The 24,574-nt window shown below is 45.3% G+C and overlaps 1 protein-coding gene across 4 annotated transcripts in view; it reads right to left on the bottom strand.

Moving 5' to 3' along the window:
• Nucleotides 1–21,454, bottom strand: part of FUBP3 (far upstream element binding protein 3) — a 50,637-nt gene extending 29,183 nt beyond the window's left edge. For 2 of the 4 annotated variants that reach the window (XM_036117058.2, XM_036117059.2), the window contains exons 1-2: nt 21,287–21,454; nt 8,182–8,287 (exon numbers count right to left, since the gene is read on the bottom strand). In XM_036117058.2, coding sequence (XP_035972951.1) covers nt 8,182–8,287; nt 21,287–21,370 — 190 coding nt within the window. In that variant the 5' untranslated portion in view covers nt 21,371–21,454. Of the gene's footprint in view, nt 1–8,181; nt 8,288–19,535; nt 20,394–21,286 lie in introns of those variants that run through there. The other 2 variants (XM_078061896.1, XM_078061897.1) reach the window with 2 other exon arrangements.
• Nucleotides 21,455–24,574: the final 3,120 nt, after the last annotated feature.

Genomic DNA, 24,574 nt, shown 5'->3' with positions numbered 1-24,574 from the left:
CACACATGCGCGAGTGCACACACACACACACACACACACACACAGGTGTGGTTCTCGTTTACCTGGCACACCACATAATGGGAAGCCGTCTGGGCTAGGAGAAAATGAGCTTCCCATAGAAAAGACTCATGCTACAATATGAGAAATTTTTTCTAAAGAGTAATACTCTGCCAATTTCAATAATGATCTTCAAAAAAAAAAAAAAAAATAAGGCACTGGACACATTCTTCCCCACTAGCGAGGAGAAAAATGTCTTCTTCTTTCTTCCCCTAAAGAAATGCTACAAAATATCACCAAGGAACATACCTAACTTTATAACATGCATCAATTTTTTTAAAATTTTTTTTAAGATTTTATTTATTTATTTGACAGAGAGAGTGAGAGAGCACAAGCAGGGGGAGCAGACGGAGAGGGAGAAGCAGGCTCCCTGCTGAGCAGGGAGCCCGATGCGGGACTCGATCCCAGGACCCTGAGATCATGACCTGAGCCGAAGGCAGACACCTAACCATCTGAGCCACCCAGGTGCCCTAACATGCAGCAATTTTAAGAGTTAACCCCCACGCCCCCCCTCACAAAAGCCCCCGTCCTCCTTGTAGGAGCGCAGACAGCACGCGTGGGCACGGTGCACAGAGCAGCAGACCAGAGGCAGGTGAGTGGGTCGGCCAGGGCAGAAAACATCAGCACTTTTTATATAACTGACCAAACAAGTGAATAAACCAAAGCTTCCTCTACAGGTTTTGGGAACAATCCTGCCCCCGTCCCTGGCTCCCCGGCTCCTCCGACTCTGATCAATGCCTTTCCAGGCCCCGGTTACAGTCAGGAATACGTACAGTCAGCGGCAGGGATTTCTGCCTTTTTCTTTTAAGATTTTATTTATTTTTTTTGACAGAGAGAGACACAGCGAGAGAGGGAACACAAGCAGGGGGAGTGGGAGAGGGAGAATAGGCTTCCCACGGAGCCTGACGCAGGGCTCGATCCCAGGACCCTGGGATCATTACCTGAGCCGAGGCAGACGCATAACGACTGAACCACCCAGGTACCCCTTCTGCCGTTTTCTAAGCACTTTTATAAAGCTTTCTTCCCAAGGACAGGACAAAGGCTTCCTGTGTTCTAAGGCAGCAACTCTCCACTCAGGGCCACAAAACACTGACCTGCTGAGTTCAGCTGAAAGTCCTTAGGCAAGTAATCCATCACTAATTTTGCAAATTGTCATTTTTAAAAAATCAAGAGTGAACTCAAGCTATTCTCCATAATGGCACCCTCACTTGCAGGCTCACGGGCCTTGGCGAGCGGTCTTCTAGGCACCTCACCGCTGAGCCCATTCAGGCCTACCAGAGCCTCGGGAGGCAGACGCTTTATCACCAGGCCCGCTCTACCAACCAGGAAGCTGGAGGGCCCAGGAGAGCACCCGTGCCCCTGTGAAGGCATGCTGGTCACACCTCTCTGGTCTGGGCACTGTGCCAGTCTGGAAGCAACACCCTCAAGAAGCACAGAGTCTAGTAAGGCCAGGAGGAAGCTCTGGATGAGCAGTGACCTGACCTAGTCTCCAAGGCTGTGGGGGCATTAGGAACCCCACCTGCAGCCCTTCCCGGTCTGAGTGCCTGCCCACAGCCTGCCTGACCTGAGGAGCACTGGAGTGACATTAAGAGGAAAAACAGGCCTATGATACATGTTTGTAGCACTGGGCCTTATTTTCCTTTAGGCCAGAGGTCATAAAATCAGTTTTGGGGATCACAACCAGCTTTATTAAAAACTGAAATCAGAAATGGAGTATATCATATATAGTAAGGGTATATATTCCATTAAGCTTTTATTTCAGCTACACATGTGTTTTAGTGTGTGTGTACTAACTAGTTCTGATGGAAATATTGAGTGGTGTTTCACTCACAATAACTTGTTATAATCCTTAGGATAACCTCATGAGGTCAGTATTAACTCCATTTTACAGGTGAGGAAACAGAGGCTCAGAGAGGTTAAGCAACCTGCCCAAAGTCACATAGTTAACAAATTGCAGAGCTGGGATTCAAACCCTACTCTACCACTCTGGAGCCCACATTTTCTTTCTTTCTTTTTTTTTTTTTAAAGATTTATTTATTTTTAGAGAGAAAGTGTGAGTTCACCTGCATGTACACAGGGAGGGGGAAAGGGAGAGAGAATCTCAAGTAGACTCCGCACTGAACATGGAGCCCAACAAGGGGCTCGATCTCATGACCCTGAGATCACAACCTGAGCCGAAACCAAGAGTCGGACGCTTAACTGACTAAGCCACCCAGGTGCCCCGGAGCCCACGTTTCCCAGCATGCACTATCATGGCACGAGAGACAGTGACTTGGGTTCAAGTCTTCCCTCTGCCACTTCTCAGACATCAGCCCTTGGTCAAACCACTTCTCCAGACATTGGTTTCCTTATCCACATGAAAAGGAATTCAGGCTTCTGGGTTCCTTCCAGTGATCTTTTCTTATTATACAGGGGCCTCCCCCACCCAGCTCCATCTCTACATCCTGGCAATCACTAATCTATTCTCCATTCCAAAAATGTTATATAAATGGGATCACACAGTATGTAACCTTTTGTGATTGGCTTTTTCCACCCAGCTGAATTACCTGCAGATTCATCGAGATTGTTGCGTGTATGAATAGTTTATTCCTTTTGTTGCTGAGTAGTGTTCTACCGTACGGATGTACCATTTTGTTAGCCATTCACCTGCTGAAGGACATCTGGGCTGTATCCAGTTTGGAGTCATTACGAATAAAGCTGTCATAAAGATCTGTGGACAGATTTTTGTTTCTTGAGAATAAACAGGTCTAACTGTGGGCTGAATGGCAAGCACACGCTTAATTTTGTAAGTTTTCTAGAGAGGCTGTACCACAAGATGTGTTTTTAAAAGCTCCTTGGGTGGGCCTCACAGCCAGCCAGGGTAGAGAGCCACTTAGGATCATACATTTCCTAAAAGGGTTTTGAAAAACTATAAATCCACTTTTAAGGTGGCATCTAAAAGTAATCCCTACGTTAACAGGCACACAGAACACAGCAGGTATTGTACAGAAGCTTCGGTTCTATCTCTGTTGTAACACTGATGCGACAGAGTATGAGCTCATTCATTTCTGTGGATGATCTCTATCTACTGTATGTGGTATCTAGTTGGCTAAGCCAACTGTCAAACCTGTCAGATCATACTTCGCCAGGGGGAAAAAATTTCACTTCCTTTTTCCAACTTACACATACGTCTTAATATGCACCCATATGACTACCACTCACTTCTAAATTTTAATCCTAAAATGGATGGATGGATGGACGGGGAGGAGGGGACTACCTAAGTCTCTGTGATGAGCTGCTACCTGAATAAAAATAAAAATCAGATCCTGTCCCTTTCAATATTTCTTACCAAGACTCACGCTTTGTTGCTGGGGTATGCCCCACTCAGAATTCTGGACTCACGCCTCTTGAGGCATCTGAGGATGGTGATGTGCCACCATAAACCAAGGGGAAAATATGGCAGGGGACACGGAGATGAGAAGGGCACAGTGTCTCCACCACAGACCCAATTCTGAGAGAGATCCGTTTTAGGGAAGAGGGGGCACACAAATGGAAGAGCTGGGACAGGGCTCCTGGAAACCCCTCTCCCCCACCTCAGGGGTCTTCACTCCCCCTGCTTGAAGACTACTGCTGGACAACACTCCTGATCCCCCCCTCTCCATCCCTGCCCCATCCCGTCCCCCCCAGGCCTCAGGGACTAAGGTTTAGTCTTGGCTCCTCATCCCTGCAGCCCCCGTCATTCTCCTCCTTCAGGGGGTACGAGCATGTGTCGGATTCAGTTTCTCTCTTTTCAGAGCAGAGACTCCTGCCAGGGGTGGCGCGGGCCGTAGGTAGTGGTCCACACAACCCTGCCGCCCAGCAGCAAGAACCCTGGCCCTCCCCACTACCTAGCACCGGCACCTCTCATCCCTCTTCTCTCTTGAAAAGTGTGGATTTTAAAAATATCTTCCCTCCTCATTCTTGTTTCCTCCTTCTCTTTGTCCTGGGTCACACGTGCTGAAACAAAACTCGGCCGGGGCCACAGCGATACTCTGTCCCGATCTTCCTGTAAGTGGTTCATGCGAGAGCACACTCAAGAACTCTGCCTTCGCTCACCAAGAACGCCATCTAGATAACGTTAGAAAGGGCGGTACTATCTAAACAGTAGTACAATCAAAGACTGAGGGCCTGTGGGCCAGCTGCACAGCCATGCTCCTGTGCTTCCTGATTGTCTCCGGCTGCTTTCAAGTTGACAGCAGAGCTGAGTCGGTGGGACAGAGCCCAAATGGCCTGAAAGTCTACAAAAATTTACCGTATCGTCCTTTAAGAAAAGTTATGCCAACCCCCGATTCAGATTAAATTAAGCTAATACCAGTCTCTTCAATTTGGATCTGACTTTTCACGAAATTTTCTAAATGCTAATCGTAGGACACGAAGAGAAAGAACATAAGCATCAAGCGTTTATCCACCTACCACGTAAGGGAGGTAGGGAAAGAAAGAGCCCATCTCCAGGATCACAGCCTGTAGAATCTAGTAGGAGAAGCACATGATATACTCTGGTATCTGCAGAATAAAGTAGATATGTGCCCCGGGAAGGGGACAAATGAACAGCTTTCGAGGTTCAGAGCAGAATGTGATCTGTTTACTCTCCTGTCAGGTGGGTGCTTGAAAAGGGGGAAGAGTAGGGAGGAAAAACAGGGGCAAGAGAAGAGGCTAGGTGGCATCTGGCAAGGCACTGAAGAAAGTCAAAAGATGAGGATGAGGCCAGGTTCTCGGAAGGATGTCCCATCAATTCTGAGACCTAAGGACCAAGCAGGACTTAGCCAGGTAAAGAGCTGGGAGGGGGGATGGGTTTCGGGAAAAGCAAAGAGAAGAAACAGATGACCAGGCTGCTGCAGAGCGCAGAACAACAGGGAAGGGGGGAGCCAGAGTAGAAGGGCGGGTTAGGAAGGGCTGGATCCCCCTGGTTACCGGAAGCTGCCACAGGTCTTAGAACAGAGGAACGGAACTGGTCAGACTGGCTTCAGCGAGAGGCCTCAGCTGTAGCAGGAAGAAAGTACCAGATGGAAAAGCTGTCTGCCACACTGAGGCTAGCAGGAAGGTTCCTGAATTGGCAGGCTGCACCTCAAAGACTGTTATGAAGTGTGGGTGCCAAGACCGAAGATGTTAATACTTACAAGGACCTGACCCAAAGCAGAGGGCAGTGGACCGACTGCTCGGCCCAGGTCAGGGCACCGAGGCAGGCAAGGAAAGCCGCGCTCTGACCCCTTCTGGCTGGGCTCCGAGCGGGCTCACAAGCCGGCAGTGTGACGCTTCAAAGCTGCCCAGGACACAACTAACCGGTCCCTTCCTACAACAAGAACAAATCCTTTCCCTTATTTTACTTGTTTTCATCCTCCTATTCGTGTACTTGTTCGCAAATCTCAATGTCCTGCAGAAACCCTGAGGCTTCTGAGGGTTCTCTATGGTTGACTTACGAGTTGAAGCACTTTTAGACAGACCCAAGCAACACCTCCAGAAACTTGTAGGGGACTGAGCTTCAACCCTTGAGAGTTTAAAGAATCCCGCTTCTGAGGAAAGTTAGAAAGTTCATGTTGCTAAAGAAGTGATCTGCTGAACCTCTGTCAAAAAAACCCGAGCCTTGGGTGCCTGGGTGGCTCAGTCGGTTGGGCATCTGCCTTTGGCTCAGGTCATGATCCCGGGGTCCTGGGATCGAGTCCCGCATCGGGCTCCCTGCTCCGTGGGGAACCTGCCTCTCTCTCTCTCTGTCTCTCTGTGTCTCATGAATAAATAAATAAAATCTTTAAAAAAAAAAAAAAAACCCCGAGCCAAACCAAACAAATGAAGAACCGCAAAGCTTTGGAAATCTTTATTGCTCAGAAAAAAGTGCAGGAATTCCTGCTTGTTGTTCATCTCTGCTTTTCTAAACTCTCCTCTCACAAACAGCATGACTGTGACCCCTAGGAAGCTGTTGGGTAACCATGAACATCACTGTCCTTGACAGGACCTGTTTATTCACATATTTATTTATCCAAGAGAAGAGGAATGGCCCAGTGACCTTATTATCCCTGTCAGAAGACAACTGCGGCCTGCCCTGAACCTGTTCCAAATGCCCAGAGCTCTCTCTGAACTCGACGGCATATCTCCGATGCCACAGTGGAGACTGACTTGGAGGAAAACAATTTACATAATTCTGTTGTTGGAAAGGTGCTCAACTGAAGAGGATTAACTGTCAAGCTGTCATGTCCAGTGTAAAAAGCCTGAGGGAAGTTTCTCGTTCTTCACACAGTCTGTTGTGTAAGATGGAGAGCTGGCCCAGACATGAAGGTTCTTTCTCAGTTCTTCCCTACTGTAACTGGGCTTCATATTTAGAAGGAAGAAAAAGAGAAACCGTGTTTGTTTTCTGATTCCAAGGACTCAGTCCCTGAAGGCAGACATGGAAAAAATTATGGTTCTCAAAACAAGAGGTGAAAATACACTACAGAATAATGAACTGGAGTTCCAAGTGAGATTCTAGAATTTCCCGTGACTCCCTAGCTACATCTGCCTGCTCCCGAGGTCTCTTTCTTGATAAACTCAGAGCCTTTTACAAATTTCCCTCAAATGGGTGTACAGAGGATTAACAGGAGAAGAAAGTCGGCCCAGCGCCCGTGGTTTCATTTGCAAATATCTAGGTGCTCTTTATGCAAAGGACACAGTGATCGCCTGTGCTGGGCACACACAGGTTTTACACTTCCCGCCACACGAGGGGTGCAAGCAAGGCGGGGAGTTGTGAAAGATATAGATCATGATTTCTGGAAACAGTGGGCCAGAGGGACTGTCCATTACCAGGGCATGTGCTCAGAGCCAGACAACTTAGTTTTATTTTTATATCGATGTCCCATAAGAGAAACTGAAGCACGATTGCCCTGAAAAGGTAAAAAGGTCACTTTGCATTACAGTTTTTCATGTCGGCAAAAATGCAGATAATGCAATCAGTCATATTTCTTCCTAAGAAATCACTAACACCAGTCAAATATAAAAAGATCACAGGGTACCATTTTGGAGTAGCAGTTTAAATGGTCACCTTAGCTCCAATGGCCCTGGGGTAGATTTTGTGTGTGTGCGCTCATAAACAGTTCCCTTAAATAGACAAGAACTTTTACACCCAGATGAGCGCAGCCCCCTTAAAATCTTCACGCTGTGACCCTATACAATTATTCCAAAAAGGTTAGCACATTTAAAAACAATGGCAATCTCCCCTTTAGGATTCCCTAAGAGACGTGAGAAACCAGTCACACCACATTACATTTTTTTCTACGTACATCAAAACACACACTTTTTTTGGAAAAGGAAATTACACCTTATCTACCGTTGTACACCTTGATTTTTTTCCATTTAACAATACATTGTAGAGATATGTGCATACACACATGGCTGGGCGCACATGCAGACAGGCAGCAGGACAGAAGACATGCTGCGTGCATATTCATGTACAAACTAGTACATTTCAGATTCCCTTTTATAATAAGTCATACTTTGCAAGACACAAAATGCGATCCAGGAAGTCCGAGTTCCTTGTACACACACAATCTGACAGATGCTCTTTGCCAAGCTGCTGGTGACAGGCACTTCTAAGTGGGCTGAAGTAAGTATAGACAGAAACCAACAAAGTAACACATGGATGAAGGAAAGACAGGCGCTTGTGGGGAGAGCCTGTCATAAACAGGAGTGCTGAAAAACTCAGCAGACTGCAAAGAGGTCACCACCCCCTTGCCCTTTATCTTTAAGGTCAGGATGTAGCCACAGCTTCCTCTGGGCCATGCACCAAATCTTAGCTTTTCTTTGGAGAAAAGTGGGAACTTCAATTTCCACGTGTGTCTTTGAAGAACGGAGGGCTAAATCAAACAGAATTCTCAAATCAGTCAAATTACTTCTGAGCTGATGCGCAAAGGCCAAGTGAGTCTTTTACCTTAGAGCCCAGCTGAAAACATTCCCGTATTATCAAGGCAAATAAGAACTCAAATGCCGGAGAATTGTGCAGAACAATCATCCCCAATATGTCCCCTCCACTGTTCCTCTTCAGAAAGACGCTGGAGAGCTGTTAAGGAAATGGCTGACACCAACTCCAACTGAACTGGCAGGTTCGCTACCATCTGAAAGGCAACAACATTTACTGCAACTTACCTCCGTCATCCAAGGGCCGTTTCTGTACTCCGTATCCATACACTGAGGGGTCCACTAGAGGTGTAGAATTATTCAAGTGAGGAACTGAATCAATTTTAGCAGCAATCTACAGAGAGAATCAGATTTAAATACTCAGTAACAAATCCTGGCTCCATGTGAGGGAGAAAGAGGAGAGTCCTCTTAAAAGGCCTGTTATCCCATTTCTCCCCCTGACCTAGATTAATGCAAGGCATTGTCACCAAGGGGACAAACACTTTTCAGCGCTAATTGAATTCTCTTTTGGCCTTAACAACAATGTCTTTAGAAATAAAATACTTCCAAACATTTGTGTTCTACAAATTAGTATTTTTAAGCTATCACTTAAAATACAGGTATACTGCATTCTAAGAAGAAAAGAAAGGAGACCAACAATATGAAGAACTTTGTTCAAAAGCTTGTATCACAGGATTCCCTTAGGAAACAAGCTCCCCAATACTATTTAAAAGGCTGTGTTTGCTCAAACATGACAACTCGTTAGGAAAATAGCCATCCCATAACTTCAACACCTATAAAGTGATGATGTCATCTATGGAGATCTAAAATAGTAAGCTGTTCCTCACTGAAGTGTCCAAACATAGGGAGATGACCGTCTGTCCAGACTACTTTAGAAGGATTCCTGCACTGGACAAAGTGAGATAACCTCTGAGAGCTATTTCAATTTTTAATATTTATTATCAGTTAAAAAAATGATCACATAGCTATTAAAGCGCTCCCCCCCCAGAAACAAATGCTATGTGGGATTTATCTACTTTGTTCTTACTGGAAAATTAAATGTGATCTTCATGATAAATCAACTCTTTCATTTAATCAGAAGAATATTTACAGCCACTGCTCTTGATGTTACTCCCTAAGTTAAACTTAATAAATAGGTGTGGATTAAGGGGTAGAAGGGGCGCCTGGGTGGCTCAGTCGTTAAGCGCCTGCCTTCGGCTCAGGTCATGATCCCAGGGTCCTGGGATCGAGCCCCACATCAGGCTCCCTGCTCAGCGGGAAGCCTGCTTCTCCCTCTCCCACTCCCCCTGCTTGTGTTCCTGCTCTATCTCTGTCAAATAAATAAAATCTTTAAAAAAAAAAAGGGGGGGGAGCAGATAGAAGCGCTGTCCCACAGAGCAAGTCTTCAGTGGTAGTTTTCCTGAGCTTGTCCAAATGTGCCCAGAAGTCTGAGACCTTCTGGGACCAACATAAATGACCTTAAACAAATAAACAACCCAAGATAATCATGACACTGAAACCCCAAGGCAGGACTTAAATGTCAGGGATCCAGGGTCAGGTCTCTCCCTCCGGTTTACTAGTTCTGTGGTGTTGGACAAGCCCCTCTCCCCTCTGCATGAGATCCTCCGGGTGTACCACCACCTGCCGCAGAGTTTGGGGAAAGCTAACAACATACTCTCAACACAAAGGAGCTTTGTATACTAGAAAGCGCTTCACAAATAGCACGGCTGTTAAAATAAGGCAACTCATCCAACCAATGTCGAGTGCCTACTATGTGCTGGGCTCTGTTCCAGGCACTGGGGTTCCTGTGGTGAACAAGAATAACAAGGCCCCGGGGGGCACCTGTGTGGTTCAGTCGGTTAAGTGTCTGACTTGACTTTAGCTCAGGTCATGATCTTATGAGCTTGAGCCCCTCATCAGGCTTTGCGCTGGCGGGGAGCCTGCTTAAGATTCTCTCTCTCCACCTGCCCCTCCCCAATTCTATTTCTCCCTCTCTTAAAAAAAAAAAAAAAAAAAAAAAAGGAATAACCAGGCCCCTACTCTGAATCAGCAGTCAGTGGGGAGTAACAGGTACACAAGCTAACCAATAACTGATCATTTCAGCTGGTAATTAGCATTATGCTAATAAGAGAAGATAATGACATAGCACGCTTTGGAGAGCTACCTGAAACAGGGTGATCAGGGAAGGCCACTGTGATCACGCTAGGTCGTGTGATCTAAGACCTAATGGATGAGGAAGGGCTGGCTATCGAAAAATCTGAGGAAGAGCATTCCAGGCAGAGGGAACAGCCTGGATAAACGCCCTGAGGCAGGAGCCAGCCTAATAGGTATGAGCCCAGAAGAGAGAAATCAACGTCACAAGAGTAGAGGGAACTAGATGTGTTCCAAGACACAGGCAAGGGCTGGTTCCCTAGGGCTCTAGGTCACAGTAAGTGTTTGGATTTTATAGGAAGGGTGACAGGAAGCAACTGCGAGGCGTACTAGGGGAAGAAACATGTTTTCCAAAGGTCCCCTTGACAAGGAAAATAGATCCTAAGGAGACAAGAGTAGGAAAGACCATTTAGGAGATATTCTAGGTCAGGAGTTAGTAAACTATGGCTGGTGAACCACTTGCTTTTGTAAATAAAGTTTTTATTAGAATCCAGCCACACACTTTTTTCGGTTGAGGAATTGCACTGAGACCATATGGTATACGGTGCCTACACAGGTCATTTATTATACAGACCTTACCTTTAAAGTCTGCCGGTCCCTATCTAGGCTAGAGATGATGGTACCTGGATAGGTGCTTATTTAAGAATATTAGTAGTAGTAAATAATTAAAATACTAAGACTGCTGATAGAAACCCAACCTCCTATATCCAAGAGGCCATTTGCTCTAAAACAAAATACTGTACATGTCTTGCCTAACAGCATTCTACCACTGACTTTAATCTTGCTTTCCATATTTGTTCTGGATAAGTTTATGGAGGTTGGCTACCTACCTAAGACGCAAAAGTTAACTTTAAGGACCAGCTGGTAAAGCAGGTAGATTAAAAGGTGAGAACACTGCCTTGGCTTGTGCCCCATGGAGACTCTTTCATCTGCTACAATAAACTGAGCGGTAAACGACTGATGTGGGGTTTTTCAGGATTATTGGCCCAGCTGCTTTTAAAGACAGCCCAAAATGTGCCCAGCAGATAGTGAAGATGACCCCAAAGCACAAAGAAAGGGGTACAAGGGCTCATGATCATCAGTGGAGTCCCCCAACAGCATGCATGCCAAACCACTGCCAGACACAGACCCCCAAAACATCCACTCGACACATTAGGCCCACTCCCTGCTGCTTTCTGATGATACTTCTTTGCTTCCAGATCTTTCCCCTTCCTTCCAAAGTAGTTAGAAATGTTATTCCTGAGTCTTTAGCCTTCCTTATAATTTATACAGGACGGTTTCGCATGTTGCTGGAATGTCATTTTTTCCCACAGCTGATAGCTAAAAATGCTACAATAGTTTCCTGTTCCTGAACTTGATCAAAGGCTGAGGCTTTCAGATTTGTTCTTAAGTCATGTTTACTTCAGTTATCTGTAATTTGGGAAATTTCCACTAAGAGAAAAGCCGTACACACGACTGCTTAAGAGGTGTAACTCTGACTCTGAAGCCAACAGGCTGCATCTGAACCCGGCTAACGGCTACACGAATGTTCAACAGGAGTTTAACAAGACAATGTACAATTGCATCATAACTTACACCGGTAGTACATTGTACATATAATATTCTGTAAAGAAACAATGTGTTCTTCCATTCATTCAAATGCAACCTTATTTTATTTTTTAAGTAGGCTCCACAGTGTGGAGCCCAATGCAGGGCTTGAACTCAAAACTGTGAGACTGAGACCTGAGCTGAGATCAAGAATCAGACGCTTAACCGACTCAGCCACCCAAGTGCCCCCAACCTTGTTTTAAAGAAATGATTTTAAATATCCACTAAAATAATGAGTTAAAATTTAGTGAGTGTTTACTGCGTGCTGGGCACTCTGTGAAGAGCATTTTATTTATTTTTTAAATAGTTAAGACTTTTTTTTTTTTTTAAGATTTTATTTATCTGAGGGCGCCTGGGTGGCTCAGTCATTAAGCGTCTGCCTCCGGCTCAGGTCATGATCCCAGGGTCCTGGGATGGAGCCCCACATCGGGCTCCCTGCTCGGCAGGAGGCCTGCTTCTCCCTCTCCCACTCCCCCTGCTTGTGTTCCTGCTCTTGCTATCTCTCTGTCAAATAAATAAATAAAATCTTAAAAAAAAAAAAAAGATTTTATTTATTTGAGAAAGAGAGAGCACAAGCAGGGCGCGCAGCAGGCAGAGGGAGAAGCAGGTTCTCTGCTGAGCAGGGAGCTGGATGAGGGGCTCGATCCCAGGACCCTGGGATGATGACCAGAGCCGAAGGCAGATGCCCAACCGACTGAGCCACTCAGGTGCCCTGGGAGGAGCATTTTAAGTATTCTATCTCATTTATTCCTCACAACGATTCTCCAGGAGGTTGGTATTATTTCCATTTTAAGACAAGGAAAAGTGAGGCTCAGAGTAGCTGAGTGCCCTGTGCACAGTCACACACCTCCCTTAGTGGCAGGAGCCCTATTTAAGCCCAGCCTGCCCAGCTTTAACCTATGCTGTAACCCACAGCACTAGGCACCTCCCTTCTTCCACCTAATACTCTATTAAACATATTTCATTTCCCAGGGACTCAAAACCTAATGATTTCCAGGGCACAGAGCTCAAGCAATTCCTCACATTGTAACTGATCGCTCTGAAGGGTACCTGCTTAAGGGAAGTGAGGTACATTCTCAGCTAATAATGGTGTGGGACAGAAAACAAGAGAGTCACTGAAGCCAGGATAGTCCAATAAAACCAAGGCCACTCCCGTCCTTGCCCTGAAGGGACTCTGCTGCTGCTTTTTTAACCATTGGATTTCCTTTCCCCCCTTTTTTGGGGGTGAGGCCAGGAGGAAAATCTGCTATCTCACTACCTGTGCTATTTTAGGCACCATAATAGATGAACTATAAATCAACATCACAGACATTTGACCTCGATTCTGAATAGTTAGTGGAAACAAGGAGGAGGGGAGCACTGAACCAGGAGTCAGTCAAGGGTCCTGGTTTTCCAGCCAGCTCTTCCAGTGTATGACCTTAGGCGAGACCTTCAAAGGCCTTGTTCCTTGGGGTACTCACCTGTAAAATGCAGGGAATGACTAAAGCAGTGTTTTCCAAAGAGACGTATGTAGGCATTTTGGGGAGGTGCACAGATAAATGTTTTAAACTTCTGTGTGTGCGTGTGTACACACACATATATATATTTTACAGTTATTTAAGCTTATATGTGTGTGTATATATATATATATATATATATATAGTTTCTTACAGTTACCTTCTATGCATGGCAAAGTTTTTCACTTACAATAGTGATTTAGTTTCCTTTTAAAAAAATATTTTAAATAAATCCAAATTTTAAAAAGATTTAAAAATATTAAGTAAACAAACACTGAGGGTTCAATGATATGGCAAAAATCATAAAGGTCGTACACAAATCATTAAACTTGGGGAACATAGCAATTAATTATTCCCAGTGCACATTTTTGCAACTAAAATTCTCCAACAAGTTTCATAATCGAAGTAGTTCACCTTGTAAATCTGAAGCAGCAGCTCTGTGTATCTCCACAGCTTTACATTTATTAAAACATTACACTCAACAGAAACTGGCAAAGCCATCAGAATGCCACGTCATCCACATCCCGTGTCCATACTATTAAATATAGCTACTGTTGATTCTCACGGATCCAGCGAGCAGACGTGAAAGCTCACATGACCTCCTAGGGAGCAGGAACCCAACTTGCTTCCTGGGAACCTCTGCTCCACAGTCACCTGAGTGACCCTGCCTAGGCCCCGGAGAATACATGGGCTGGACAGAAAGTCTCTGTTGCCCACGGCAGGAAGACACAGTATGTCACTCGCGCAGTCATGCCCAGTGGCTGAGATCAAGTCGCAGATGGCAGGTTCTGGAGTCCTGGTGCACAGGGGCAAGTCCCAGTTCTGCTTCCCACTACCTAAGAGGTCACACTGAGGGCAGCAGTGTATCAGACTTACTGCACGCTTGCTAAGTGCCTGATGGTGTCCTCAGTTCATCTCCACGGTGACCTTATGAAGTAGCTACTCTTCTCCCCCCCCCCAAAAAAAGTAGCTACGCTTCTCGTTATTGGGGGATTGGGAGCCCATCTGCCTGGAATTATATCCATGGGGATAAGGAGACAACAATGTAAAGCACCCAGAACAATGCTGGGCACATGGTAAGAAATAAGAAATGTTTGCTATTTTAATCTTTTATTGAAAAATAAAAACACAGAGAAGTACCCAGATCGTAAGTCTACAGGTCGCTGCATGTCCCCACACTAAAATACGTGTGTAACCAGCATCAAGATCAGGACACAGAACATTCCTGGGGCCCCAAATCTGCCTCACGCCCCCTTCAGTCACTACCTGCCCCCCCCAAGGGGAACCTCCTAACTTCTAATATTAGCTATTAAAAAAAATTATTACAACCACCAATGACCTCCGTTTTCCAGATGAAGAAACTAAGGCTTAAAGAAGTTAAAGAACTTGCCCAGTCGCTAAGCTAGTAAGTGGCAGAACTTGAACTCACATGGGCTGAATCCAAAGTCTTTTTTTTTCTTTTTTAAGATTTTTATTTTATTTGAGAGAGAGAGAGAGAGAGAGAGAGACAACACAAGCAGAGCAGAGGAGCAGAGAGAGAAGGAGAAGCGGGCTCCCTGTTGAGCAGGGAGCCCGATGCGGGGCTGGATCCCAGGACCCTGAGATCATGACCTGAGCCGAAGGCAGATGCTTACCTGACTAAGCCACCCCAGGTGCCCCAAATCCAAAGTCTTAATAAGCACTTCACTGTACAACAGCCCTCCCCCCATCCGTGGGGGGATACATCCCAAGACTCTGGACACCTGAAACCGCAGATACTACCGAACCCTCTATGTATTGTATTTTTTCCTATATGTACATGCCTATGATAAAGTTTAACTTCTAAATTAGGTACAGTAAGAGATTAACAGTAACTAAAAATAGAACAATTATAACAATATACTATAAAAAACTGTTATGTGAATGTGGCTTCTCTATCAAGATGTATTGCACTCGCTCTTCTTGTGATGATGCGAGATGAGCGGCAGAGGGGCTGTGAAGTACCGTTAGGCTACTGTTGACCTTCTGACAAGATGTCAGGAGGAGGATCAACTGCTTCTGGACTGCGACTGAGCACAGGTAACTGAAAACCCGGAAAGCGAAACCGCAGATAAGGGGGGACTACTGTGCTACCCCCTGGGGCCTTTGTGACCATCAAATGAGAGAACATATATGGAAGCCCTTGCCTGGCATCCAGAGCAACAGGGGCTCAATGAATGCCAGCTATTGTTGTCATCAGAGATGGGGCCCCAGCTGATCCTGCCCTATTTACTGGCATTAACCAAAACAAGGAATTCTATATGCCAATCAAATAAGGCACAGCTCTCCGGAGTAGCTTTTCCGGACAGCTTCATGCCACCCACGTTTGGGCAGAATTAAATACTCCCTTTTCTGCATTTGCAAAGCACTTTATAAACTACCTCTAAATAATGTAACTCACTGAGGAAGTTACTGATTATATTGTCTCCCCACTATAGGGAGCTCTCTGAACGGGAGACCTGTCTCAATCCTCAGAACCGCTAGGGCAAAGGTTTTTTAACTGGGAACTCCAGGGCTTAGCTTTAGAGAATTCACGAACCTCCTGAAATTACATACAAAACTTTTTAAGTATTCCTGAGGTGAGGTTCAAAGTTTTCAAGAGTTTTAAAAAGGTCCGTGTTCCCAAAAGTTAAAGTGCAGCTTCCTTAATGCATAGCAAAGTGCTTGACACATAGAAGGTACTCCTTAAAGGTCTGCTAAATTTAAAGTGGATCTGGAGAAGCCCATCTGAAGGCAAAATGCTAGGATGACCAGCTGAGGCTCTAAGCTGAAATGCTGCTCCAGCCAGAACCTGCATAGGCCCCAAAGATGACATGTCGATTCGTTTTCTACCCTACATCCCAGCTAATTCTACCAGCATCCCCTCAGTGTGTTGTTCAGATTCTGATGCCTCAGAGATGGAAAGTTACCCAGCCACCTCTGTGAAGGAACCAAGTCCTTAGAACGCAGAAAACAGTGACCGAAGAACAACTGTGTATATTAACTATTTGTGTACCTCCGAGAAAATAGCTTTATTTCCCTTTGGCTCATCATTTTCAAATACAAGATGAGAATCAGAACCCTGGTCCTATTTCACCTGGCTCTTGTGAGGACTAATCCCACAATAAGATGAAACCAGCCGCAAACCCGTCTGTCTTATCTTTGCGCTGGCCTAGCATCCGGGCAGGAGGCCCTGGAGTCAGCAGATCTTCAAATAATGGCAGGCAATCCGAATCACATCACTACTTCTATTAACACTACTCAGTTTCACAAGTGATTTGCTATTAGCTGGTATGAGGATAAAAGTACAGTTTATGCCTCTAAAAGAAGTACTGGCTATTCTTTCCCAGGTGTCTTTATAACAAAACTCTAAATGCAAAACATTTTCAAGAGATGGGACTCTTAACAGAGTAAAAGGATTGCACAGAAAAGCTGGGGAGAGGGGAGTTCAAATACATGCCCAATATAACGTAATAGAAAGCAAAAGAACCAAAATGATATGGCCAATTTTTTTTCCTAGATCCAGCTAGATGACAGCTTGGAATGTTCAAGGGCTTGAAGGAACTATTGAGATTATCTAGCTCAACATTTCCTGAAATTTGATCTGTAGAATGGGACTTGGTTTTATGAAAAGACAGTATGAAATTATATAACTTCAGGAGATTTACAACACACACCCCAAACTCCTATAGGACTTAATACACACAAGCATATTAAAGGTTCTGAGAAGTCCTGCATTAAAGAAGCTAATTCACCTTTACCTGACCCTGAATTCCCCAAACGTATCAGTCCATGAATCCTTTTCCATGGAAGATCCATGAACAGCCTGTAGATCAAGAGTTGGGATGGCCGACCCAGCCCAAGGTCAGACAGCTACTTGGAGGAGGAGACTCAGGTCTCCTCAATCTCCCTACACCATTCCTTCCATTAGAACTTTCAAATAAAAACCAGAGATGATGGACTCACAATTTGGAAAAGGACGAGGGGAAAAAGCTGTTGATTAGGCATCCCAATGGCAACCCAGAAGTCAATGCCCCGTGTAAAGGGGCAGCTGCTAGTCAGCTCCTGCTGAGTACTGCCGTTCCTGAATGTGGGAGCAGTGTGGCCGGATCTTTTCTTGAGAAGCTAGAGATCTCAATTTTTATGTGAAATCATTCTAGTTTCTAACTGGCATTGTGTGGGTTAAACAAAGCATGCTTGCAGGCCTGCTGTGAGCCTTCTCCAGCCCATGGGCCACTGGTTTAACTCTGGTCTAGGTAAATTTGTATCTACAGAATGGGCCTTCAGGAGAAACCAAAGTCTGATGCTACATATGGGCTATCAGATTTTAAAAGAAAGATAAAGAAGTCTCCGATAAAAATGAAAAAAACCTTAGAAACACACAGTGGAACATACTGTGCATTTACTATCTACTTTTCAATAACGAACAGGAAGTTCAACACTTCCATGAAAGCAGTGACCCAAATGGGCTCAGTCACATCAGCAAAACCCTTTAACAAGGACTTGCTCTTTACAGGGCACTCTACTGGGTCCTATCAAAGCAAAGATACAGGAGCAGCCCACAGATTTCCTGCAAATATTGGTTTTCTTCAAATGTTTGAGAAAGCAAAAATGAATGGAGTTAATCCCTCATGAATCGATGACTTGAGCTACTTGAGTTGGGTGTGTAGGAGATAATCTCAGTGGCATAGAGCTGAAATCAATGGGGCGCTCAGCACATTTGCCATGAGTCAGAAGCATCATGTATTAAGGAAGCAAAGGCAGTCTCTCTCAGGGAGTGACCAAGAGCCAATGAACAAAGGCTTTTTCTTTTAATGGTGGATGCACATTCTCGTAAAGGCAATTCTGTGCGTTGTACACAGCACACACGCCAAATCATCTACTGCTCAGACCCAAAGCTCAAGACGGCAGCACTAGCAGGCATTCATGGAGAACCAAAGACATTCTGAGACCCCACGCCAATGAACATTTCCCAAAATAAAGTGCCAGTGAAGGATAGGTTCTAGGCCTATGGAACTGTCAAAAAGTTACTTCCTATTGATTCCACAGGGGCTTGGTCACAATCATTCGGGTGCTGAACCACCATGACGCCCAACTCCAACTGGCACCCGTTACACTGTATTTAATGTAAAGAATACCCCGGAGTTGTGCGGCACAGAGGCACTGACTGGGTCTAGAACAAAATAGGGGCTTAAAGTCCTGAAAGCATTCGCGGTTGGCAAGAGAACTGCCTTCTACTTCGGTGATGACTGGCAGACGGCTGGTCCAACCTGGGGAAGGCTGCTGGGAATCTGTAAGACACCGTGGTGTTACACTGTCCTGTTAGCACACAAATGTGTGCACTACATGACAGGGGCCGCTGAACCACCAGCAGTGGGCTTTCTGGGGACATTTTTGTTTTTAGAAAAAACAAACCAAACAGAACAGAGTTGTACCTACTTATCCATCATCTCTGTGAGGTCCTCTGGTAACCTAGACAGTCAGGGGAGAAGTGCACTGTGGCCGCAGAACAGGACGGCCTAGCCTGTCTGGCTTTGAGTCCACATCCCACCCTTCATAGGATCCTGCTTTCTCTAAACGATGAGTTTAAAAAACTTATTTTTGCTGACCTGCCAATGACTTGGAGAACTGAACATGTTTTTTTAATACCCAGCAGTCTTAAATCTTCATCAATGGGACGGAATCAGACCACACTTCTACACTTGTATACTTCCCTACGGAATGGCTGTATTATTCGTTTGTGCCAAGCACTATTAACTCACTGAACTTCACGCTGCTGCGGAAAATTTTACATTTTATATGACATCTCCATAGACTCTCTTTTGATCTAGGAATACCATGCTCAGAGGAAACGAAGAGTAACAACTGATTCCCTATGTTGGAAAGAGTCCAAAGGATATGCAGGAGGATTCAAGATGCCAGGCAGGAAGCTTAGTAGATTAGGTACTGGGCTCCACACACCAGACTTATTAGAAACTGCAGGTTCAAATCCCAGCAGGTTCGATTTGGACTCTGTTACAATCTTCTAGATAAACTGAGCACAAGACAGCTTACTGTTCCCTAACAAACCCATGAGGGCTTTCTAGGCAATTGCTGGTGTTTATGAGGACATGTTGGGCGAGAGTGGGGGAAGCTTTGCAATCACTGAAATACAGAAATACCTCATCTTTTATTTCCAGTTACTAGAGAGAAAAAAAGCACATTTCTGCAACATGCCATGTATACAATGAAGTAGAACCATCATCATCCAGATGCCCCAATATGAGACCCATTGAGGTGAGCTTTACTATAAAGCATACAACAGTTTCAATTTCTAATATTCCATTCTTGCCCAATGCAAATCTATAAATAAACCTAAAATTACTCACAAACCTGTTTTTTTTCTTTAGTTTTTAAAGGCCATCAAATCCTTGGAGATAGTATCGACCTCCAGCTGTTAATATTCAGAAGTAATACACTTACAGTACTGTCTCCATTGGGCTTATTACTGCTCCAGTCAATGGTGCATTTCAGAGCTGGGAACATTTCCAATGAAGTTTTCTTTGCTAGTAGTAAACACCACTGCTTCAACAATCCACATTAGGTCAGCATTTAACAGAGGGTCTCCCTCCCTCTTGAGCAGGTTGTCCAAGAATATGAGCTCAACCACTGGCTCAAGAGAAGCAGAAAGTCTTCTCAATGGTTCAAAATTCATTTTATGTTCAACTACAGGCCTTCTGCAAACTGAGGATCTGAGCTCTTTAGGGTAGTGACTATAATTCTTCCTGGATAGAGAAGGCCAACAGGTGATTGTCACAAATCAGCACAAAGCGAAAGCCATTACATATTAGTAGCCAGTGAGAAACAAGGTTCAGGACCCTGGACTGTAGAGGAGAGCAGTGAAACACGCCGGCAAGCAGGGTGGTGCAAGGGGAGCTGGATGGCATGTTCATCCATTACAGCCACTGGTTGGCTCTGAAGTCTAAGTAAGATGGATACTCACTATTGTACCGGTTGATGCCTAGGCAGTAAGTAACAAGTCATCGGATAAAATTTTAGGTGGAACCACAGGTTTGGAAAGTTCTGGGATCCAATATAATGTCTACAGGAGCATCAGTATTAAAATGAAAAGTCAGTATCTGGGAAACAGGTAGGGTTCCCTCCCCTGGAATACTGGAAAGAGATGTAAAGACCATATCTTCAAGCGACCAAGTGGAGACCTTCTTCTAATACAATGAGTCCTGTGGCTTTCTGTTAGGAATCAAGCAGTAATTAGTTATAGCCCAACTTTTAAGGTGTCAGTTAGTACGCCTACAATTAAATAGGAAGAGACGATGAGTATAAGACACTCAGCAGCAAAGGTTTAAGTGTCAGAGCTAACTTGTAAGTTTTACACACGATACAAGGACATGTTCTGCTCTAAGCACCATGCCAGAAGCCAGAGTATTTCTGGCAGGTCCCACATTCATTCTCCAGGGAAGCTTGCAACCTCTTAAAACCCAGCTTATTTAACTCTGGCAAAATGCACGACACTGTCAGATGGTAAGGTGTCACTGTTGGGATGAGTCCATATCACATTCTCCCCGAGAGAGGAACTATCGCCCGTAAGGGATTTCTACGTCTTGTGGTCCACCCACACCTATTTAACATCTTCCTCTCTCCAAGAGTAACTTCAAAAGTAAAATACCCTCGAATTCCTGCCACTCCACCCTCCGAATACAGGAAGTCCGAAGACGATGTTTTCCAAGTTTTAAGAAGCTACAGGGCCTGAGACGGCCGCTTTCTGTCTACACCCGGGTCCTCACCGTGAGCTCCCCAGCCCCCACCCCTCGCGAACCTCAGAAGCCCATTCTGGATGCCCTGCAGGTCCAGTCCGGGCGTGGGGGCGCGGTGGGGCCAAGCGACCCGGGCAAACCCTCTCCCAGCGGCTGCGCCTAGGAGAGCCGCCCGACAGGCTGGGCCTGGGCCTCCCGGTGGCGCCTCATCCCTCGGCTCCTCCGGCTACAGGAGCCCCAAGAAAAGGCCGAGCCCGGCGGAGGCGTCAGCCCAGGCTGCCTCCGGTCCCCAGGCCCGACCCCCTCCTCCCCATCGGGCCCGGCCCCGCCTCAGGCTCCCGTGCTCCCGCCAGCCGGCCGCGCCCGTACCTGCCGGACCCGGTGCAGGGCGTCCACGAAGCCCTCGGCTTTCATCCCCACCGGAGCGCTCTGCCCCTGCACCAGCTCCGCCATTACCGCCCCCGCCGCCGCCGCCGCCGCTCGGCTCCCCCGTCCGGCCTCCAGCTCCGCTTGGGGACCCGTAGCCGGAAAAGGAAAGTCGCCCCACTTCCGGCGGAAGGGAAGCCGGGACGCTGGACACGAGAAGAGCCGAGCCTGTGGGGCGGGGTCAGGGCACGTGATCACGGTCCGGCCGGAAGTGGGGGCGGGGCCGCGGGCGCGTGGGCGTGTCCAGCGCGGGAGGCAGCTGTCCGGCCTCCAGGAACAGGTATCTGTTCCCAGACCAGATCTGGGTCCTGCCCGTGGATGATGTCGTAACAGGCCCTAAGGCTCGGATGTGGCCCGAGGTGTCCGGCTGTCGGCTGTTTGGAAACCCAGGGAGGAGTGGTGTAGCTTTCCCAAGACAGCACCCAAGCAGTCCTGGTTCACTAAAAACCTGACCCTGGCAGCCCCCCCAGGAATGGCCATTGGTTTAGAATATTGGGATTGAGCTCTTTGAAATGGCACCGTGAGGACCGAGGGAGGCTAGAGGGCAAGGGGCAGCACCACAAAATGTCAGTTTCCCCAACGTTTGCAGAGAGAACCGGGCCGGAGTTCTTCCGATTGCACCGAGGATGGGTCAAGCCACACCTGGGGTTGCCTGGCGACACAGCTCTGGAAGGACGCTCCCAATGGAAAGTCCTCTTATACATTCTTTCTCAAACCCTGGGACTCTGGGGAAACAGAAAATAGAACAGGACCATCATTGCTTCCATGCTGCTGAGTCAAAACCCTACTGCAAGGTGCCTTCTTGGAATGCTTAAGTAAATTTTTCTTAATGGTACTAGCTAGGTATAGATACCGCAAAGCAAGGGAAGGAATCTTAGTGCTGGAACACACTTGAGCTTTTGAGGTGAATCTTACAAATGAGCAAACAAAACCCCCAGAAAAGAAACAAGGCTTTGAGACTTTGACACACATCTTGTTAGTGGCAGGTCCAAGTTGGGGCTCCCATCTTTTGATTAACAAGATTGCCCTAATGATTAATATTTCCCAAGTCCTGTTGTGCCAAGGAGTTGGATTTTAATGGAGAATCATGTCAAGCATTTTATGCCCCTCTTGAAATTAGGAAGGAAGATAAGCACTAGAAAGGAAATTAAGGAGTGCCTGGGTGGCATGGTCGGTTGAGTATCAGACTCTGTTTTTGGCTCAGGTCTGGTCTCAGGGTCCTGAGATTGAGCTCTGTCTTGGGCTCTGCGCTCAGCATGGAGTCCGCTTAGGTTTTCTCTCCCAATCCTCTGCCCCTGTCCCTGTAAAATAAAATAAATCTTTAAAAGTAAATAAAAAGGAAATTAAGAAGTAAAATATAGTATGATTTTCTTTGATGATCCTTTGTGTCAGCATGCTAGGAGAGCTTTGGGTTTTGGAAAGAAGTGTGGAGAATAACTGACCAATAATCAAAAAGTAGTTCTTCATTTGTTAATGACTTCACTACCAGACTGTGAGTTCCTTTAGGACAGAGACTGAGTCTTATTTTTCCCTGTGTCGTTAAAATTTGGCACATAGCTGCAAAGAAAACTTATTTTGAATTGAATAATGCCAAATTGGGATAATTCTTAGAGTATGGTAAAATAAAAGAATTTGACAAAACTGTAACATTGTAGATTATCACTTTCAGACAAAATGTTTCAACACATGTAGGAAAGCACATAGTTGGCTGTGTTCCAGTTGCTGGTGAAGGGCTGTCATGAGGCAGGACCAACACATGTCAACACACCTATTTGTGGTCCATCATGGGTGTGTTCTCTTTTAATTTTGCTATGTTTGTAAAACTCAAGGATATGGCATCAACCTTCAGGAATGGGGATGATTCTACTGACCTAATATCATGATGCTTGTGTTTTGAATATTTTTTAAAGAGGTATGTTAATTAATCCAAATTCTAGCTGGCTCTCCCTATGAGTATGAATAGTGAAAACAAGGTTATTGGCCCAAACTTAAAGGCATATTCCAAAGACCACAGACTGCCTAAGTAGGAAGACAAGGTTCTGATCCTCCCCCTCTTACTGGTTGAATAACTGGGTAACTGACTCATTTCTAAGGGCACAGAAGAGGAAGGTGACCCACACCTGGTCAAGTCCACTGTTACATGTTCTACTAATAAACCGGACTTCATCATCTTAACATTTATCACAATTAATTTTCAATCACTGTGCAATTATTTATTATTTGTCTCTTCCACTAGAATAAAATTAATAGTTTAGCTAGTTACAGAACTCTGGATTGTAAATAATTCTTCTTTAAAATATTGAAGGCACCACTCACTGTCTCTAGCATCTAGTATTTATTAAAACAGCTTTATTGATGAAAATTTGATATACAATAAACTGCACATATTTAAGGTATATACTTTGATTTCGTTTCACATATATATACACCTGTGAAGCTATCATTACTATCAAGGTCATGAATGTATACACCACCACCAAACATTTCCTCCTGTGCTCTTCTGACTCCTCCATCTTACCCTTCCACAATTCTCCAGCCTCCACTCCACTAGCCTCCCCAACCACAAACAACCACCAATCTGTTTTCTGTCACTCTAGATTAGTTGTAATTTTCTAGAATTTTATATAAGTGAAAGTACATAGTATGTACTCTTCTGAGTTGTTTCACACAGCATAATTATTTTGAAGTTCATCCATGTTGTGCTGTGTATCAACAATTCATTCCTTTTCATTGTCTAATAGTATTTCACTGAATGGATATACCACAATTTATTTATCGGCTCTCTCACTCTCTTTCTTTCTCTCTCAAATAAATAACTTAAAAAGAAACCCCCAAACCTTGAAGTTAGAATGGGAGGTGGAATGGAATAGAATATTTGCTGGGCAAACAAAAGCCAGTGCCTGTTAATAGAGTTGCACAAAGAACAAATTGGATTCATATTTGTTCATCATACTCCTGTTGAGGAGCTGAAATTACTCATCTCTTATCCTCTTGTCCTTTCCATAATCTTTGCGACTCAACACAGATGAGCATCAGATCCAATTTATAAGTGGAGAAAGTAAGGCACAGGGAAGTCAAATGACATATCTAGATTCCCAAGAGAAATTACTGTTTGTGTTCCCAACACCACGTATCTGGTCCTTAAGTGACATTGAAGTATAGTGGGTGGATGAATCCCAATTTATCAAATCCTTGAGTATTATCACTTGGGTAGAGTTTCCTCCCAATGCT

This window comes from Halichoerus grypus, chromosome 14, assembly GCF_964656455.1.
Source record: "Halichoerus grypus chromosome 14, mHalGry1.hap1.1, whole genome shotgun sequence".
NCBI classification, from domain to species: Eukaryota; Metazoa; Chordata; class Mammalia; order Carnivora; family Phocidae; genus Halichoerus; species Halichoerus grypus.
Note: the sequence above shows the minus strand (reverse complement) of the source record. Positions and strands in the feature narration are given on the sequence as shown.